This window comes from Phalaenopsis equestris, unplaced genomic scaffold (assembly GCF_001263595.1).
Source record: "Phalaenopsis equestris unplaced genomic scaffold, ASM126359v1 Scaffold001353, whole genome shotgun sequence".
Lineage (NCBI taxonomy): Eukaryota > Viridiplantae > Streptophyta > Magnoliopsida > Asparagales > Orchidaceae > Phalaenopsis > Phalaenopsis equestris.
In genome coordinates, this window is record NW_018165792.1 from 158,354 (window position 1) to 180,916 (window position 22,563).

General features: G+C 35.3%; 1 protein-coding gene across 1 annotated transcript in view; it reads left to right on the forward strand.

The window, feature by feature from the left end:
* LOC110034130 (ubiquitin carboxyl-terminal hydrolase 26) overlaps nt 1-22,563 on the forward strand; it is a 105,376-nt gene that overhangs the window by 78,054 nt on the left and 4,759 nt on the right. Inside the window, 1 exon segment of the mRNA XM_020738413.1 lies at nt 7,636-7,866. Within this exon segment, the coding sequence (XP_020594072.1) occupies nt 7,636-7,866 (231 nt within the window).

Sequence of the window (22,563 nt, forward strand, 5' to 3'; positions counted from 1 at the left end):
GAGTGAAAAACAAGAAAGACAAATGATAAGTTTTACTATAACTTAGGTTATTGACGAAGTTAAAGATGCTAGCGTACAAAGCTGATGTTTTGCAATTCCAGAGCAAATTTCTAAGAAAAAAATTGGGCAATCTAAGAAAACAAGTTATTCATAGTGCTTTAGCATCACTATGGCTTGTTTTATCTGCAAACATGCTTTTAATGTTACGACTGAATGGTAGATGAAAAATGTAAAACTTATTTTATTGGAGCAACTAAGCAGGTTTTAAGAGTTAACATATCATATCTCAATTGAATAATATCTTGTGAGTGGGCTTGCATGGTCTACGTTTCATTACTTAAAATAAAGAGAAAATCTAATAAATCATGTAATCAATTCTGGTCTACGTTTCCCATTCTGTGAGATATGCTCTGTCGTTGTATTCCTTTTTCAGCCGGAGATCTCTGTGATACTTTTTTTTTTCAATGGCCAAAGACATCTGCGATCTGATCAGAGCCGACATTTTCAGTGAACATCATTTCCTCTGTACTGGTTGAAGCCTCTCAGCCAAAGTTCGTTTCCCTGCTTGGAAGCTGCATCCCTTCTTCGTCAACTTTCTATTGTTCCTGCGTGAGCCTTTTCCTATTGAACCTGTATCAACTATTATCTGTCAACACATCCCTTGTTATCACAAAACTCTCCCTACCTTGGATCTTTCCTGTAGCTACTGGAACTATTCCCAGCAGCAGCCAGAAGTCCTCCATGCAGGCCCCTTTCTTCCTGCAGACCTCCTTGGCTCTTCCCTGCAGCAGAAATCCCTCTGTTCTTTTCTACCATCAGAACTTCTCCCTGCAGCTGGAATTCCCTGTTGCAGGCCCTCCTCTAGCAGGAGCTCTCACTGCAGCCCTCCTCTGTCTTCCTCTGACCACCAGTACTCCTTTATGCAGCCAGAACTCCCTGCTGCAGGCTCACCTCAACTAACCCTCCTATATTCCTCTGGTCATACTCTCCCTGTAGCAATAGTAGCCAGCAGCAACAACTAGTAGCAGCCAGCAGCCACCAACTAGCAGCTAGCAACAGTGACAACAAGCAGCTGCGGAAGCATCAGAAGCTGCAATATGTCTGGAAGCAACCACTCCAACACCTGTTGTTTCTCTCCTTTCATGCAGTAGCTTTCTTCTGTCTGCAGAAACTACTATCAAATCCCTTCCTACAACAAGCAATAGTCCTAAAGGCACATAGGGATTGTGACGAAGTTCAGAATGATACGTCGAGCTCTACTTTGGAGCCTACTAGCTTGATGATATACCAAATTTGCTAGACTTGTTCATGGATCTCACTTCGAATTGCTGGGAGAAGAGCTGTGAAAATCTCCAAGAAAATTCAACTTTCTTCAGTGCTATATGTTCCCCAACTAGATTTCAACTTCATTTCAATTAGCAAGCTTAATCATGATCTAAATTGTGCTACTAAATTCAGTTTTTTTTGTAAATTTCAGGTTGTGAATTCGTTGAAGGTAATTAACATTGTTGAATTGCATCAATGTTTATATGTGCTCAAGGAGAATTATTTTAACACATAATGGTCTTCTCCACCATCCTCTTACCATGTCTGATTTGTTGGAAGTCAAGTCCATGACATCATTATTTGGGTCATCCCAATTTTTATTATATTACCAAGTTGTTCTCCCATCTCCTTATTCACAAAAGCTAGAACTCTATCACTGTAAAACTTGCTAGTTGTTTAAACATACTCGTCTTGTATATCATCTTTCTCAATACAAACCGTCTCATCATTTCTCTATCATCTATAGTGACATTTGGGGACTTTCAAAATTGAAAATTATAAATGAACAAAAATTTGCATCATTCATTGATAATCACACTAAAACCAATTGGATATTACACTTGACAAAAAAATATGAAACTTCACAAATCTTTCCGTCCTTCCATGAGATCTACATTTCTAACACAAAATTCAGATTTTCAAGAAAGAAACACTTCAACTCTATCATTGGAACTTTCTTGTAAAGAATGATATCATCCATGTGAGTTTATGTGTGATTCTCCATAACAAAATGGAATTAGCTGAGAGAAAGAATAGACATATGCTTAAGGTATCTTGTTCTATAATGCTTTCTCACAATATCCTAAAAGTGTTTTGGGGAGATGTTGTGCTGAAAACCACCTATCTCATTAATAAAATGCCAATGCCAAGCAAGGTTCTTGGTTTCAAAATCCTCTTCAGGTTCTGATGGAAAAATACATCATGTTAGAGCTTTCTTATCAAATCTTTCTATAGAAATATTGGCGGTCTCTTTTATCCATATTCATCAGCCAAACTGCACAAAAGCTTGAACAAAAATCCATCAAATGCATATTCCCTTTTTATTCCTTTGACAAAAAAGGGTCAAAGTGTTATTATCTTATTATGAAAAAATATTAAGCCCAAGTATGATATTCATGATGAGAGTTTGGGTAAATATTAGCTTTGGGATACTATTTTGGATACCATACTGATCTGGAGTCATCACAATCTATTCTACTTACCTCGATATCCAACCTGGGATTGAAAATAAGAAAATATACGAGAAACTTCGTGTGTAGACTAGGAGAAAAAAACTTGTTGAGTGCAAATGGGTGTTCAATGTCAAGTACAAAGAAGATGAAAGCATTGAGAGGTTCAAGGATAGGTTAGTAGTCAAGTTTCACTCAGTTTTATGGGATAGACTATCAAGAGACCTTTGCACTTATTGCCAAACTAAGCACTCTAAGTGTTCTTCTTTCCTTGCCTGTGAGCAAAGAGTGAGAACTGTGTCAAAGGAGTCATTTACTTGTATGTTTATGCGCTTGCTTGTTTGAAGTTCAGGGTATTTTGAAAGCAAAGACGAGACGGTTGTAACATTAATAGGAAGAGACTCACATTTTCATTGTGTGATTTGTAAATCTTTGTTTGCGGATTAATTTTATTGCTTTACTTTTTAAAAATTTGGCATTTCATATATACCACTCGATTCTTATATAGTTGTATATCTAACACCTAAACGTCAGTTTTTACATATATACCAACTTATGTATGAATACACGTATTTCACCTTAAAAATTTAAAATAGTGGTATCTCTTATGTGATATAAAAGATTTGGGTGGTATAAATGTAAGTAAAATTTAGGTTTCAGATATGTAAATACACAATAATTGGGATGTACGTATGCAAATGCCCCTATTTTTACTTGTGTAAAAAGCATGCAAAATAAGCACTGTGCTGTACTCCATAGTTTTCTGAAATGAATTTCTTTTTAAGTTTAAAGAATATTTAATTACAACTAATAACTTCTAAGTGAAGCATTTATCCATTTGGTTTGGCATAAAGTTATTACTAAAAATATTATTGTATAGAGATAGAGGTTGGACAAAATTATTCAATCACAATCTTTAATTTTATCAATTTATTCATTCTTAAAAAAAATTTAATTTTATATGATTTTTTTATCTTTATAAATTAGTTTACATTTATGGCTTCATAATATTTTCAACATGAGCTTAAACTATTGAACATCTGCTCTAATCGAGATTATATATGAGTCAAGCTCGAGCTCTATCTTTGATTGATGAAAAATGATATTCTTCAGCTTGACTCGACTTGTTTCCCCCTTAATTTCGATACAAATTTCAATTTCTATAATTTTTTGTGACTAATATTAATTTATAAAATATAAATTATTTTTTATCTTATATATATTTTAATGTAGATATAATTTAAAATATTCTAAACAATATAATTATTTTCAAATTAAATATGTTACAACAACAATAAAAACAACAAACCTTTGTCTCACTAAGTGGGGTTGGTTGCATGAATCCTTTTCTCCATTGAGCGAGTCTCTTTAGGTTTACCTCTGCCTTTCTTAACATAAATCGAATCTAAAACATTATTGTCCTAATCAGATTATCAGATAGTCGATGTTTAATGTGATCAAACCATCATAGAGCATTTCAGGTCTCTCCACCATCTTATAAAATTTTTCTTTCAATCTAAGCGGTACTTTCCTATCACATAATAAGCTTGATGCATTCCTCCATCTGAATCAACCAATTTGAAGTTTGTTAATAACATCACCATTTATATCACCATCACTTTGAAGAATAGACTTTAGATATCTAAAACACTCACACCTTTTAATAATTTAATTATCCATAATTACAACTCTGTCACTAGTATTACTACTACAAAACTTATATTCCATGTGTTCAATTTTAGATATACTCAAACGAAGGCCTGTGGACTCCAATGTAGTCCTCCATAATTCAAGTTTTACCTGAATTCTTTCTGTAATATTATCCACAAGAAGAAAAAGGATACACCAAGGCATATCCTTTTTATCGTCACAATTATTCTCTTAGACTCTCTACAAGCCATATTATATTTTTCTCTGTTATCTGAGCTTCTACATTTAAATCAAGTTTTGTAATACATTTCTTAGGTTTTATTTTTTCTTGCATATATTCCAACACTAACTTTTTTTATTTATAAAACTTTTTTCTTTTGATTTTATATGTACATCTTTTTCTACTTGTTTAATGGAACTTATTACTTTATCCCACATAGAATTCACTTTTTCATGAACATCCCAAATTTTGAAATCTTGATGTTTACTCATAAAAATAGTTTTATTTGTGTCTTTTAGGTGTCGTAATCTAATTCTATGATAATGATTTATTACATTATTTATCTTACAACTCTTCATCTTAAAATTCAGAACTAATAATCGATGTTGAGTACTTAAATTTTTAATTAGAATGACCTTACAATCTTTACATTCTCGCCAATCTATTTTTTTATAAGAAAATAATCAATGTGTTTTATTAGATCCATCTTTATAAGTAATAATATGGTCATCTTTTTTTTCTATATAAAATATTAGTAATAACCAAATCATACGTTAAAGCGATATTTTCTTATAACCATAGCCACCATGAATATTTTCATATTTTTCTACCTCTCTACCAACACATCCATTTAATATTAAATATGTAACTTTATTAAAATTATGCGATATATAATATCTCTGCATTCTATTATAGACAACCAAACAGTTCATAAATATTTAAAATATATTATTTTTTTGCTTTGTTATAACTAGCCAAGTAGAAAAAATGTTTCTCTCGCATTTGCTTTACAGACAACCAAGCAATCTTTTAGTATTGAGAATACACTACAATCAAAATACATTGTTGTGCATAAAAAATGCATCAACACGAATCTTAAAGAGATCTGAAGGCAATTGAGAAGATGATGAAGTGGTCGAGGACCTTCTTGGGACATTTCAAGGGCCCATTTTTATCCGTTCGATTCCTTCGGGTTGAGAGAAAAATATTCCTAACAGACATAATTCAATCACCCTTTTATGGTTTGCTGGCACAAAAATTCGCGCGGATGAATCGATAGGCTTTGCTTAACCAAGTCAACCAAATGATGAAAATCGCACGGATCTAAAGCAGCCGGTTGGGGTCTCTCGGTCCACCCTTCAACTATAGTCGTCCGGGAAATGACCCAGCCAATCATTCTCTCAGGCTCCCGCCGTGTGGCTGCCCGATCCAAAATTCGGCCAGTGCCATCCCAGGCTCTTGGTCAAACGCCATTTCAGGCTTCGATCTTATAATTGTGTATTGACCAAAATACCTCTGGCGGTATCTATTTTTCTAGTAGTACATAATGTAATCTTACATTCCTCACTTCTATAAAGAGGGGGTTCATTTCATGAATAAAGATTACGCCATTTTTCTATTCATTACTAAGCTCTCTCCTCTCTTTCTCTCTTTCTCTCTTTCATGCTCTATTCTTTAGGCGCGTCTCCCAGCTAGTTTTGGATTCAACAACTGCATTTCTTTTACATTGCATTCTTCTTTCTGCCGACCAAACAAGCCCTTACTGGAATTTGCCAATACTTAGGATTGGCTTGGAATCTTTCCCTTTTATTTTGGTTTCTAAAAACATGATTGGTTTGTATTTTAAATTAAAAATAAATCAAGTTATTTTCAAAAATACTCAATTTATTTTTTATCTGTTCATATTTTATGATAATCCTGCATTTATATGGCCATTGCTAGCATTTGTAATAGCAGGCCGTATTCCAAAATAAGAAAACTACCGTAAACTATTATGGAATTACCAAGTTACGCTATATGACAAGTAACACAATAACCCATGCATCTGATGTATAAGACACGAAAATGGATTCAATGACCATAACGAATGCAAACATATAATTGAGCTTAAAACACGGCTTTAAGTTTTTCTTTTGGCTAAATTTTGGAAACATAAAAATTGTAACTGCAAAAAAGCTCATTTTTCTTTTGGCTAAATTTTGGAAACATAAAAATTGCAACTGCAAAAAAGCTCATTCCTTCTTTTTTTTGTTAATTTTTTTCATGGAACTGTTACTTTGATTTTTTACTATATTGTCAAAATATAATTTATTATTTGCTTTTTAAAGGAGAATAATTGGTAAAAATGCTTCCACCAATGCAAGGTCTTTCGAAGGGGTTGCTGTAAAATATAATAAACCTGATTGATGTACTGCAGAGAGGCCTGTTTCAGTGATTCTGAACTTATGACCTTTAAAAGTTTCATTCCACATACACTCCTATCAAGCGTTGTATGCAGTGTTAAGCTTTATTTTGGTAAATTGTATGCTGTTCTTTAAAGAATTTATAATTAATTTTTTATAAAATTGCCCATCCTTAATTTTACTTGTGGAGCAACGTGTATGATTAGTTTCATGAAGGGCAGGGGCAGATACATTGGAACACAAATGAGGAAATAAATAAGTACATTCCAAAACATATTCTTATATTTAGGAGAGCTGACGCAATATCTAGTAGATATTGATTTTTTTAGCAGTTCTTAAACACTGTTGTTCGTGGAAGTTTGTGTTTTAGTCTTACAAAAAAAACCTAAAAATAGGGTTCTAGTTCAAGGAACTCTTGCTAATGTTGGTTCTGGAGTGGGGCTGTTTTGCAAAACCTTACCCTGGTAATGTTTGCTGTTGATACTGTAAATATTAGTAATGCATTTTAACACTCTAATATTATTGATTATATTTTCCGTTTAGGTAAGCAGTTATGGTTGCGTAAAGCAGTAAGTGGTATCACTACTATTTTAGGGGCATTTATATGCATAGCACACAATTCTTATGTATTCACATATCTCACACCTAATCTTCTATATTTACACTCTCCTATCTTTAATATCACATAAAAATAACACTATTATCACTTTTAAAATGTGAAATACACATTTCCATGAATATGGTTAAGCAACAAAGTGCTATATATGTAAATATGAAAGTTTAGGTGTGAGATATGTAATTGCATAAGAATATGTTCTACGCATGTAAATCTCCCATTATTTTAACATCAAAGCCACTTTCTTTTGCATAATATAGTTATTTATGAACTTTAGTTATTTATGAGGTCTATGTTGCTCTTCATTTTGTTAGCAGAGATAACAACCTTTAGTATTTATCATTGGATCTGCTCTCTCTGGGATTGCTATTTTAAAAGCTGGGAGATCTCTTTTTTTTTGTCTTGGTTGTCATACTAACATTACTCCGTAAAATTCATTTTGATAGGCATTTGTTTACTAATTTTTTCCAGACAGATGGATTGACACTTATTTCTGAGAGTGATTGGAAGTTCTTTTGCGAAGAGTGGAATGGTCAGGAAAGTATATGTATACGTGCGGAAATTGCTTTTAGTAACATTACGAAAAAAATAGTGGGATCTTGTGAAGAGATGCCAATTGCTGATGAGGAATTTGAAGCCATTAAAGAGGAAACAATTGAAGTGCTGGAGAAAAGAATTCCTTTTATTATAAGTGAGCCAGAGGTAACCAAACTTCTGCCTTTTGCTTTACGATTTCCATGTTAGAAATGATGTTAGATGCAATCATGAAAAAGTTTGTTTTCTACTGACCAATAATATTCTCTTATATATTTGATCAATTTTGTCTTTCTTTTCCATTTATAGTTTTCATTAAGTTCACGACCTTCTAGGTGTTTTCCTTTTCTATGTGATGTTAACGGCTGGCAAATCTTAGAAATTATGTTTTACAATCAAATATATTTGGTGATTGCTGTGTATTTTTAAATTTGATGTCACGACATGTTTGTTGAATCCTATTGTGTGTACGTAATGACATGATAAAATCCTTTTCTCTTAGGGGACAAAGGGAGAAAACATCAAGCAGATTTGAAGCTTTAGGTTAAATCCCTATCATTTAGGTGACAAAGGGAGAAAACATCGAGTTGGTTGGAAGCATTATGTTAAGAAGAACTATCCCAAAATGGAAATCATCTTTTTTATCTTTTTTTTTTAATTAGAGAAGAGAAAAGAGTTTTGTGTCTTAAACTTCTCCAAATAAAAGTTAGGAGGGAGGGAGGCAGGGAGGGATGGAGGGAGGGAAAAGGCATTAAAAAGGAAAACAATGCATTCATTTTAACTTATGTAAAATATTTCAAACAGAATTAAAAATCTTTATGGTTATAGGCTAACATGAATAGAATAAAAATCTTTAAGGAAAATAATGCATTCTTTTTAACTTATGTAGGGAAGGATACACTCCACCTTGGCATGAGTTATAACTGTAGCACATTCTCACCCTTAGATACAGCCCTCGGGAGGGAGAAGGGTCATTGGTGGTTTTCTTGACAGCAACCTGAAAAAAAAAAAAAACTGACCTAAAACTCAACAAATAACATATATTTACACTCCACTTTGGCATGAGTTACAACTGGAGCACATTCTCACCGTTAGATACAACTCTAGGGTGGAAGAAGGGACATCTGACAGAAATCTGAAAGAAAAAAATTAACATAAAACTCAGCAAATAATATATATATATATATATATATTATATATATATATATTTATAGTCCTTGAGTGAAAAGGAGTGAGCCCTCGCTCTAAACTGGAGGGACACCCATCCTTGGGAAGGACATTTAGATCCTTCACATACCTGGACCAAACTAGTCTCAAGCATATGCTATATTTTCTGCACGACAGGAGCAGTGGCCCTCTACTTTTGGCTCTCAAAGTTGGAGATGCTTCGACCTCATATGTCGAAACTTTTATGTCCTTGTAGTACAGAGTTAAATTAGTCATGTTGAAGGTAGTTGAGATGTTGTAATCCTCTGACAAATCAATCTTGTAGGAGTTATTATTTAACTTATTGAGAATTCTTAATGATCTGTCTGCTTTGAACTTGAGTTTCCAAACGATTTCATGGGAAATCTTTCTTTCTTCGGCCTGATCCACCTTTGATCTCTTCCTTGAAATGTCACAATCTTGTTTTATTGTCTTGCACTTGATACTTATGGTTTTACTTGGTGATTTCCTTTCACACTTCCTCATGTAACATTTGAATCTTTTATAACCTCGCTTCAATGTCCTCTTTTATCTTCGATTTCAGGAGTGGAGTGAGTTGGTTGCGCCATACACGACCTCAAATGGGGTGCACTCCTATGGTTTGACTCACTGACATGTAAGCAAATTCGGCTTTGGCTAGGACCAAGACCCACTGCTTAATACTCTTCCCCTCATAGAGTCTTAGAAGGTTCTCTAAGCTCTTATTCATCACCTCCGTCTGACTGTCTGTCTGTTGATGAGCCGCTGAGCTGAATTAGAGCTTACTACCAAGCTTCCCCCCGTTGGGTCCTTTAGAATTAACTCAGAAACTTGACATCTCTATTTGAAGTATTGGCCATGGATATCCCATGCGGTCTCACAAACTTGACGCCTCTACTAACGATCAGTCTTCCCCTCGAGATTTGTGGAGCACATCCTTGTGAAGACCATGCATTAGCTTCACCCTTTCTTTGAGTCTGGTGTCGAAAGAGGGGACTTTCTCTTGGTCGAGTGTCGAACGGAACAAAATCAGGATTTGACTCCCGTGAATTCCCTTCGCAAACGGATATGGTTTATCCTTGAGAAAGATGGCACTGGGGCTTATGTTCCTAGGGAATGCAATACGTACATTTGATAGTTGCTGCCAGAAGAGTCGGTTTCTTACAACTAGTGGCAGAGGAGTGGGACTTGGAAGCCTTCTGACAGTGGTATCCCCATTCTCATCTTTCTCTCAATCTTTTCGGCGTTCCTCCGTTGCGAGGAAAAATTGAGTGTGGAGAGAGAGAGAGAGAGGAAAACAAGAGTTTTTGGCGAGGGCTTATTGGTTTAGTTCCGACATATCTTTCGCTTTCCTCTCCAAAGATTTTTCTTAGTCTTAAGATTTGTAGTGGGTGTACCTTTTGATTTTATTGTTGGCTTCATATTTTGTAGCTTTCGATTGATATTTCTTTACTCGTTGCTTTTGTGGCCAAATGGTTTGCATTGTTATACTTGGTTGTTCTGCTTTTTGCTTGATTAACTAGAGTTCCCCAAGCATTAAAATCGATCGTCGGCATCACTCGACTGGTTTGAGTTTCTCGAGTGTCAGTGAGACTTAGTATTATAAAAACAAAATTAATTAACTCTAAATTTTACTGCATCAACAAAATTTACAAGTTGATACGACACTCCCTTTTACATATACACAAGAAAATTTTTTAAGGAAAAAATTTCTTAAAGTCATATTCGCTCTATGTCCGAGGAAGTTCCTTTTTGACATAGAGCCCACTAGTTCTGCTAAAAGATCTGTAAAAACTTCTTGTGTCATGCGGAACATGTTGTGAAATCTTGTTGTCTATATTCCCTTCGCAAACGGATATGGTTTATCCTTGAGAAAGATGGCACTGGGGCTTATGTTCCTAGGGAATGCAATACGTACATTTGATAGTTGCTGCCAGAAGAGTCGGTTTCTTACAACTAGTGGCAGAGGAGTGGGACTTGGAAGCCTTCTGACAGTGGTATCCCCATTCTCATCTTTCTCTCAATCTTTTCTGCGTTCCTCCGTTGCGAGGAAAAATTGAGTGTGGAGAGAGAGAGAGAGAGAGGAAAACAAGAGTTTTTGGCGAGGGCTTATTGGTTTAGTTCCGACATATCTTTCGCTTTCCTCTCCAAAGATTTTTCTTAGTCTTAAGATTTGTAGTGGGTGTACCTTTTGATTTTATTGTTGGCTTCATATTTTGTAGCTTTCGATTGATATTTCTTTACTCGTTGCTTTTGTGGCCAAATGGTTTGCATTGTTATACTTGGTTGTTCTGCTTTTTGCTTGATTAACTAGAGTTCCCCAAGCATTAAAATCGATCGTCGGCATCACTCGACTGGTTTGAGTTTCTCGAGTGTCAGTGAGACTTAGTATTATAAAAACAAAATTAATTAACTCTAAATTTTACTGCATCAACAAAATTTACAAGTTGATACGACACTCCCTTTTACATATACACAAGAAAATTTTTTAAGGAAAAAATTTCTTAAAGTCATATTCGCTCTATGTCCGAGGAAGTTCCTTTTTGACATGTCTTTAACTTGTAAACCCGCGGAGAAACTCATTGGTTGATTAGGTATGGTCCGCTTCATGTTTGATCCAACTTATCGATTGTCTACGAGTGGCTAGGTAGACTTTCTTTAGAACCAAATCTCCCGGGGTGAATACCTTTTCTCGGACATATTTGTTGAAGTACCGAGGAGTTTGCCTTCCCTCTTCTTCCTGTTGAAGGGTTGAGTCGGTACCTTTCTTCGACGAGGTCGAGAGCTGTCTTGGCGCCCTGAACGTTAGCCTCTTGCCATTTGGACAAATTCTCTTCTGTGAATGAAGAAGCCGTGATGATCCTTTGGCTATGGTGATTATATTTGATAATTAGAATTGCATCCATTCCATGAGTTAGCATGAATGGGGTTTGGTCGGTCGCTATTGAGGGCGTCGTTTGAATTGCCCAAAGAACTGATGGCAGTAAATTCTCCTAATTTCCCTTGGCTTGCTCGACTTTCTTACTCGACAAATTTAAAATGATCAGTGACTTCGACTTACCCATTCGTTCGAGGGTGATGAATTGAAGCGAAATTTAAATCAATTCCTTGACTTGCGCATATTGCTTAACTCGCTGCTCTGCAAACTTTGTTCTATTGTTGTTGATGATAATCAACAACAATCCATTTCTACAGAATGATATCTGATTATATGAAATTTCTGACCAACTCGGTTGTGATTCGAGCAAGTGGTTTGGCTTCGATCCACTTTAAAAAATAGTCGACCGCTACCAAGAGGAACTTTCACTGGCTTTTTGATGGAGGAAATAGGCACAGGAGATCCAATTCCCAAGTTGCAAAAGGCGAAGGGTTGGAAATTAGTTGAAGCTTCCGAGCAGGCCGATGATGCAAAGGCAGATATTTATGATATTTCACTGCATTTTTAAGAAGCTTATGCCAGAAGTAACCTGTCATTGTACCTGATAGGCTAGAGTTTTTCCTCAAGTGTGGCTCCTGCATTCCTTGGAGGAGCTCTTTGCCTTCTCTCAAGCATCTCAAGTATGCTGAAGTAACCGATAGTCTGAAAAGAGTTATTTCGATCATCAAATTTAAAGCAGCCTTGATTATGAAATGTATTAGGTATGAAACATCCTTCGATATATTCTTAGTCTCCAAATAGTGGATGTATGGATCTATTCGCCTAAAAAGCGCTCCCAAACAGACCCTTAGTCTCCAAATAGTGGATGTATGGATCTATTCAGCTTTTTGTTCCTTCGACTATTATCTCTATCATCTAAGGCTCCTCAATTATTGGCCGAGTAAAAAGTCTTCGAGGCACCCCGCCCCAACAAATGCATAAAGACAAGATATCAACGACTTGTTTTTCCTCCTGATCAATTTGCTCGATGTGGAAGTTTCTCCGATCTCTTTCTTTGTTTTGCCGAGATATCTAGCCATCAATTCATCTCTCGACTTGAATTCCCCATTGACTTGCCTTACAACTAGTAACAATTCTAATTTTACCAATTGATCTCGAGCGTCTATTTCAATACACCAGGCAAAGTTTAGTGATTAAAGCTTCATACACCGTTTGATTATTCGTGACATCAAACTCTATCGAAATTGAATGATAGAGATGCTCCTCGGTTGGACTGCTTAAAACCAGTCCCAGATCAGTGGTCGCCTGTTTGGAAGCTCCATCGACATATAAGATCCCTATTTGATCGCAGTCAAAATTTCCTTTGACTGGTTCCTCTGTCTCAGAAAAGTCTACCAAGAAATCGGCGATTGCTTTGGCTTTGATAGTCGTTCTAGGAATGTAAGTTATATCAGACTCTCTAAGTTCCACCAACCACTTCAGCAATTATTGGAATGTTTTGATTGTGTGAGAATGGAATTTAGCTGATGATCAGTAATGACCCGAATCAGACGCATTTGGAAATACGGTCGGAGCCTGCAAGTGAAAATAATAAGAGCAAATGTTAATTTTCCATAATTGGATATTTGGCTTCTTCTCCTCTGAGTATCTGGCTAGTATAATAAACGAGAATTGTTTCTTTGCCTCTTCTATGACTAGTACAGAACTGACAGTCTCTCGCCTGACTCTGATATATAACGATAGTTCTTCCGTTGGCTTTGGACTTTGAAGTAATGGGGTTGATGTCAAATAAAATTTTAAACTCTTAAGGCTTCTTTGCATTTGGTTGTCCATTCAAAATGCTGACTTTTCCTTTGTGTTTTGAAAAACGCCACATATCTGTCGCCTGATTTTGAGATAAATCGATTGTGCCCTGCGGTTTGACCTGTTAGCTTTTGGTCTTCTTTGGTGTTTCGAGAGGGTGACGTCCAAAGTTGCTTGTACTTTTTTAAGGTTGGCTTTTATTCTCTTTGAAGTTCGCAAAAAGCCTAAGAATTTGTCGATCGACCCACCGAATGTACATTTCAAAGGATTCAACTTCATGTTATATTTTCTAAAGGTCTCGAATGTTTCGATTAAATCTTGTATTGTTCGGCCAATTTATGTTTTACTAGCACATCATCCACACACACTTTAACATTTTTTTTCCTTTTGATTCGCAAACATTACATTCATCAGACTTTGATAAGTCTCCCCAGCATTTTTTAACCCGAAGGACATTACATTAAAACAAAAAACTCCTTGTGTTGTAATAAAAAAGTCTTCTCTGCATCGGTTAGATGCATTTTTATATGGTGATAGCCGGAGTATGCGTCGAACAAACTCATTACGAAGTATCCGACCATTGTATCTACCAGTGTGTCGATCTTCGGCAGTAGATATGTATATTTCGGGCAAACAACATTGAGATTAGTGAAGTCGACGCACATCCTTCACTTACTATTGGGTTTCTGAACCATCACCACGTTTGGGAGCTAAGTTGGGTACTGGACTTCCCAGATGTGGTCAGCCTCCTTCAGCTTTTGCACCTCTGATGCTGTCGTCTTGACCAAATTCTGGATGTTGATCTAATCTTCTGCTGCACCGGTCGAGCGGTTGGGCTGATATTCAATTGGCTGCAGGCAAGATCAATTGAAATCCTTGGCTTCTTTGCTGCCGTCCAAGTAAAGACATCTTGATTTGCGCGAAGGGTCTCGATCTATACCCTGCATCAAAACTTTCACTTATTAGAAAAACTTTATTGGTTTTTTGTCGTCGGTCACAGGTGCTTTAAGGATGGTCTCATTGGTTTTGAGACTCTCTTCTCTCTGAATCTGAATGTCAAGCGGTTTGTGATTAACTTTCGTGATCGCTTGAAGGTGGCAACTTCTACATTATTTCAAGTTTCCTCAGACGGTGATGATCTCTCCATTGCTCGGAAACTTCACGACTACATGGTAAGTCGAAGTTACCGCCTGGCAGTTGTTCAGTAGTGGTCGACCAAATATGGCGTTGTATGTCAGAGGTCATTCGATCACCAAGAAATATTCCGCGTTGGTGTATTGCTTTTCTTGCTTGCCCCACGAGACACAAAGGGCAATGACACCCAAAGCTTCTTTTAGAGAAACCAAATAGTGGACCGACCGTTGTTGCCATGCGGTCGGTTTTCAGCCTGATCTTGTCGAACACCATTTTAAAGATGATGTTAATTGAACTTACTGTGTTCATCCTTATGCTAGCCACATGATATTTGTTGATCAATGTCGTAACGATGATCGTGTCGTTATAAGGATTTTCTCTAAGCGGGAGGTCTACATCTGTAAAAATAATAAGAGGATGGTCATGCTTAAAAGAAACGACGGAACATGCCCGACTGTTGCCTTTTCTGGCTACATAGACTAGATGATTCACCACCTCCCCCAAAGATAGCCAAGATGATTTCGGTAATATGGACTTCATTCGCTCTGATTGGTTCGTCGGATGGCTCTTTAGTGGGCGCTTTTCTTTTCCTCATTGTCTGATCTCGACAATGACAAATTCCTTGAGTTTCCTGGCCTTGATTAACTCCACCAAACTCTGGAGATGACTACACTCCTCCGTGTCTTGCCTGTGATCTCGGTGGTAGTCGCAATATTTGTTCGGGTTTTGGAGTGCAAGTCCAGCCTTCATCGACAGGGCTTTCTTGAAATACTCATTATTTTGTATGGTTGTGGCGAACTCAGCCATGGAACCCTGCATCTGCCGGCATACGTGTTGTCATTCGTAATATTGAAATACTCATTATTTTGTATGGTTGTGGCGAACTCAGCCATGGAACCCTGCATCTGCCGGCATACGTGTTGTCATTCGTAATATTGGAATAGTCGATGGTCAGTGTATCGACATTGATTTTTTCCTTAGTCGTTGACTCGATTCTCTCACAGCCGCTGGTTGTTTCTTCGGCATTGACGATCTGAGGGATTCTGGCTATCCCTTGACTTCTGTTCTTCGTCATTAGTCTTCCTTTTCATCGACTGATGTTTGGATTACTCTGGCTTGGTATGAGGGATGTTAGCCTCCTCATAATGGAATTGCATGTTGGCCATCTCCAAAAGTTCGGGGAAAGATGTTTGCTCGAGCATATTCAAGGCATAGTTGAATCCCCCTTCATTTACCCCTCATGTAGAGCGGTCTTAGCAATCAAAGGCTGCAGATTTTTTATCTCCAACATCCTCTAGAACCAATTAGTGTAAGAACATAGACTCTTGTTATTCCCCAGTTTCATCTGAAGCACAACATGAGATCTCTTCCATGGCTTTTGCATATTGGAGAAGTGCACCACAAAGCTTCTTGAATTATGTGAAGGTCGAAATGATACCAACTTTAAGATTGAGGAACCAGTGAAGGGTTGATTCCTTAAGTGTCGTCAGAAGGCGACACTTCATCGCATCGCTAATTTGTATTATTTCGACCGGCGACTCGAAAGAAGCCAAGGGTCGTTCGGATCGCTTTTCCAGGGATTCAAGTGAGGGACTTAGCTTTATCGGGATATCGCCTCCAGAATCTGTCGGTGAAAGCATTGTCAGGAGCAGACTGGGCAGGTACTTAGACGTGCTCTGCCCGATGCCTGACCATCGGTGTAGACCTCGTGTTAGCTAGTTGTTGAGAATCCACTTCTCCTTCGGTCACCCGATTACTGGCTCACCCATTAGGTGCCAGCGGTTGCTCGAGGGGAACCCCTTGATGGCGAGTTCTCCGAGATCCAACCTTGAGAAGCAATGGTTGATCATTCTTTTGCAATATTGCTTGTTGAAGGTCCGCAAATTGACCCATCATCTGTTCCCTTAATTTTTGAACTTGTTGTTGGATATCCTGGTTCACTGATTCTCTGTTGTACTCCATCGTTGTGGGGTCTCTCTGCTGCGATTTTTCTACATAATTGGCTTTGTTTCTCATCTATGGCATGCCCACACTTACCGCACTACCTTTTAGGGTGTTAGATCCTAAATTGTCTTCATGGAATCACGCATTGAGAGTTAGAGCTTGTGTGGAAAGAAGTGTGTGTGTGTGTGTGTGTGTGTGTGTGTGAGAGAGAGAGAGAGAGAGCGAGAGAGAGGAATGAATCAAGGGTTTCAGAGAATTTCATGTCTGAGGATCCAAAGAGTAGAAGTCTCTTCATTGATGTCATGACCTCCTATTTATAGAAGTCTCAAAAAACAATTACATAAAATGAAAGAACAATTACTATAACTGTTCAGAGTAGAGCACAAATTTATATTGTAATGCAAGTAAAGATTTGATATCAGTCGGTTGTCATACCAACAACCTGATGTTTGGGCAGGCAAACTCTTTTTACCGACCATAGGCTTCTTAAAGAGATTCGGTAATTTGTCCGAAATGTACATTCACTTGCTTGTGTTCTCTTGTTCAGTGGATTTGCTAATCGGAAGCTTCCTTCGATCGAAGCTACCTGTCAATCGACCCTGTGTTAAAATTGGCCTGTTGCTTGACCCATCTTTTTCTTAGATCGTTGCCCTTGTGCCTCTCCTTTGACAAGCCTTTACCGTTTGACAAAGCTTTTCACAGCATTCAACCCTTTTCTCTTCACTGTCTAATGTCCACGTGAGCGGGGTGTCGAAAGTAGGCTTCATTTTCTTTGTTGTTTATGTTTAGCTATTTGCTTGAATGGTAGATCAAGAGCCTAAAATGTGATAGCTTCTAGTTCTGGATTGATCATATTTGTTTCCTTGTAGCTCTTGTTTGTTAGTTTTCTTACTTTTCCTTTTTAATTCAATTCAATTTTAGTTTAATTTTGTGCATGAAATGCATGTTCAACTTAATTTATTCTTTTTGAGACCAAGTATCCAGGTTTTATGTAAACTTGCACAAACAAACAGGATTGAATTGAATCTGAATTAGTTTTTGTGTAGCTCTCGTAGCAACCATAAACCTAGGCTGGAATTAATTTTAATTTTTGAAATTAATGATAAGTTTTAGAATTAATTTTTTAAAACTAATTTTAATGATTTTTTTTTCTTTTGCGTGAACCCACTTGTTATGAATTTCAATATTTTTTTTAGTAGCAGTGAGTTTCATTTTCGTCCCAATTTATATTTTTTATTAGTAGTTGATATTGATTGGAAAGAAGTATAGATGAAAATTAAAATTAAAATTTGCATTTTTTGTATTTGTTGTTATTCTCAAGTAGAATTTCACATGGTTTATAAATTTTTAAATTGATAGTTTTCTTAATTATTAAGGTACGTTACCAAATTAAAGAAATTCGGTCAAGAGGAAATATAAAATTTTAAGGTCAATTTTATGAAGGAAATTTTAAGAGAACATATTATAGGATGACAGGTTGAGATTTAACTTGTTTTACAATTTGGGTCAGAAATTAAATCATTCTCAAAAATAGCATCCACACAATTTAAGGATTGCAAAATGTTGATATGGATGCCAAGTGCAAAGACAATGTTGTCTTATTTAAGACCTTTTTTTCTAGGTAAAGTGGATTCAATCAAGCTTTTCAATATTCTACTTCAAAGTAGAATGAAATTTATTTAGGTTGGATAATTTTTTTTCTGAAAAAGAGAAAAGTATATGGGTTAAAGGCTGCTATTGAAAGTGCACTTAATTTACAAGCTAGAAAAAATCTATGTTTTATTCAACTATTTTTGTATGCCATTTAGTAAGAAATTAATATTATTTGAGTGTTTTTTTTATATGCAATTGATAGGATTCTCATGGTATATTCTTCAAACCTATAATATTTTGAAGGCAACACTACTTCAGAAGGAATGAGCTAATGTTGAAAGTATATATAAGCTAATTAAAAAAATTAAAAGGCAATAGATTCTACTATTTTTTGTGATGTTTAGATTGCTGCATAAAAAAAACTCCTCTTAATTTCACAGTTGTTGCAGAATTTTGGCCTATGTTAATGAAAGTCATCATTGTGAAGTAACATATAAACAATAGATTTTACATTGAAAATCATATTAACGAAGTGCTTTCAGGGATTTATTTCTCTAAAGTGGTTTAAAAAGTTATTGTTAATATACCATGTATGCAAAGCCGCATGAACACTACTTGGAGAATACCATCATACTTTTTAAGCTTGTGTAATTTTCTCATTGAATCTTGCATTAAGAAATGTTTGTACTTCTAAGAATATAAATAATGAAATAACCTTTGAAGAATGTAATTGGATGACAAACTTTATATAATATGCAAATTTTATGAAGCTCATCATCACGAATCATTCAATGTGATACTCAATTTTTATTGAATTTATTAAGTTAAAAATGTTGACTAATATAAAGACTCATTTTTCCTTTACTAATATTATGTTTTAGGTTATTCACAATTATAAAATAAGATAAATCATAGTGATTACTGGAGCATGTCTGGGGAAGTTGATGTAGATATGGCCATGTTTGTGAAGAAGAGTATATTAGATGATTTACTGTTTGATAAAATATTTTATATTATTTCTTTTATAGAGTTAATATATGAGATGTTAAGAGTATCTAATAAAAAATTTGTCTCTAGCTTATGCTTGACATGTGGGTTTTTTTTGACCAAATAGGTAAAATGTATTTATTTATTGACATGAATATAAGAGAGGGATAAAAGTTCGTTTTCATAAGGTGATGTATGATATTTTTGTACAAACATATAACCAAAAAAAACACTCCCATTGTTCAACTTTCTTTCATAATTCATGTAACATACTTTAGTTATGGATGTTCTTTCTGGACATTAATAGGAGGATGTACTTAGGTGTATGCATTTTCATAGATGATATCCTTCTTGTGCATAAGACTAGAAAAAGAGTTCATGAAAAACTTGAATTATGAAGGTCTAATTTAGAGTCTAAAAGCTGTTGTTTCAGTGGATCTAAAACTGAATGCATGGAATAAAATTTTAGCAGTAGTAAATTTAGTGACAGAATTGTAACAGTGGGTGATCAAATCATTAGGAGTGAACGTCTTAGATATCTTAGATGTATTGTTCAAAGTGTTGGTGATATAGATTGGGATGTTATTAGTGGAATTCAAGTTGGATGGTTGAAGTGGAGGTATGTACTAAGCCTATTTTGTGATCAAAAAGTACCACATAGATTTAAAGGAAAATTTTATAAGATGGTGGTGAAACCTGCAATGCCTTAATGTGTAGAATGTCGGCCTATAAAAGACTTCACGTGCAGAATTTTGGCCTATAAAAGAGAAGAATAAAACTGAGTTAAGTGTTGCTGAATTAAGAATGCTTAGGTGGATGAGTGGCTTTACACTTAAAGCAAAATGCGAAACGAATATATCCGTCGGAGGGTTGGTGTACCTCTAATGGCAGACATGATTAGAGAGAGTTGAGTTAGATGGTTTGGTCAAATTAAACGTAGACCATTTGATGATCCGGTCAAGAGAATAGATGTCTTGGAGTCAACTTGTGCTTAGAAAGGTAGAGGTAGATCTAAAAAGACTTGGGCATGTTGTATAAAAATGATCTTAATTTATTAGAATTAAAGGAAAATATGACACTCGATAAAACACTACAGAGAAAAAGATAAATGTAGCCGACCCCATTTAGTGGGATAAAGGCTTGTTGTTGTTTTTTCACGCAAGGTGGTCAAATCATGTTAAACCTTATAAAATTATGTTCCCATCAAATGATAGACATAAATATTTAAAAACATATCTCTAAATATTGAAGAGATGACAATAGTTAATTGGAATTTTTTAGCTTCTTTGGATTTAGTGATGTTTTTGGCCGAACGTGATTCTATAACTTTTAAAAAGACCATGGATGAAAAGTTTTAGTGGATGATATGTGGTTCTAGTTGCTTGTGACTATTTAATTTGGCTATCAAATTTTTAACTCAACTATATTCATCTTCTTGTTATGAAATAAATTAGAGTTTATATTTTCTTATAAATTCATTCAAGAGGACTGAGATCCCTTCTTAACATAGTGATGATCTAGTATTTTTTCTTAGAGAAGCCAAAAAATATTTGAGATATTAAGAAGTGGAGCAGTAGTTATGTTAACAAAGTTGGATGAAATTGGAATGACTAAAGATATTAATCTTTTTTGATGAGCTATCTTTGGAAGGTATATTTTTCTAGATGAAGGTGAATGTGTCATCGAAAAGAACACAAATGTTAATGCTAATGAATACCATACGTTGAGTGTGTTAACTATAATTAGTTATCTATCGGCGATATTATCGTGGTTATATTTTGTTTGTTTATTTTGAAGAAGACATTGGTGTATCTCTATTATTGGATATTTGGAATTTTATAAATAATATTTGATATTGATAAAATATATGACAACCAACAATAATTAAGTGATGCTAATATTTAGGTTTTCTTAATTAGCATTTGTCACAACTAACAATAATTAAGTGATGCTAATATTTAGGTTTTGTTAATTAACACTCGTCACAAAACATTTCTTTTATTATTAATGGTGTTTTTTTTGGTATATTGTTTAGCTTATTATTTGGAAGATATTTAAATGATATTAAACTTCACTAGGTGATGTCATTTGTAGAAAATATTAGAAATTATATATTTAATATCAATAATTTATAAAATATAATGTTATGTTCATGTGCATATACTAATTCTTATAGCTCCGTCATGTTGTCATATCATGTGTATATTTGTGTTTCATAGATAAGAAGTTTCAAAGATATTCTCCTATCACACTCAACTTAGTTATCAATCTAATAATTCTGAATAATATATGTAAGAATATTGAAATGGATAAAAATGACTTGCTAGTTAATCTTTAGTAATACTTATTGATAATTATTATTATTGCAACATATAATAAAATTTTGGGTTATACTCTTAAGTAGTCCCTCCAATTGTTCACATGTGGCCAATTTAAACCCAAAGTATGACATTTTTCCTATTTAGTATGTTTGACTATAAAAAATTGATTCAAAATGGTCTTTAGAGAGTTAAATTGGCATCAATTTTGTATCACAATATCTTTGTGTGCTATCATTCGAAATCAATTTTGTATATGTATGGACTAAATTGATCCCACACAAATAATTTCGGAATTGAATCCTTCTAATAAATACTTAACCATTATTTTAGTCAAGAAAATTATAGTTATGTAAATAAAACGGAAGTGTGTATCAACCCCTCCCTAGATCTTGCATTGGTGGGAATTTGATGCGCCCTTTTTATTTTTTTATTATTTTTTGATATGCACTGAAGGAGGATTGACCAATTTTTTTTCCTATTTCTGTTGGATTACGTCAGGATCGGCTTTAAGCCCATGTATTTCTGCTTTAGTTATGGATGGTCTTACTGGACATTTACAGGGGATGGACCTTGTTGTATGCTTTTTGTTGATGATATCCTTCTCGTGGATAAGACGAGAGAAAAAGCTCAGGAGTAACTTGAATTATGGAGGTTTACATTGGATTCTAAAGACATTCATTCGAGTAGAACTAAAACTGAATACATGGAATGTAATTTTAGTAGTAGTAGCTCTAGTGACAGAAGTGTAACTTTGGGTGATCAAATTATTAAAAGCTGTGAACGATTTAGATATCTCGGGTCTGTTATTCAATGCGACGGTGATATAGATGGGGATGTTAATAGTAGAATTCAAGTTGGTTGGCTGAAGTGGAGGAATGCTTCGGGTCTCGTGTGATAGAAAAGTACCGCTTAGACTGAAAGAAAAATTTTATAGGACAGTGGTGAGACTTGCAATACTCTATGATGCTAAATGTTGGCCCTTAAAATAAGACAGTGGTGAGACTTGCAATACTCTATGGT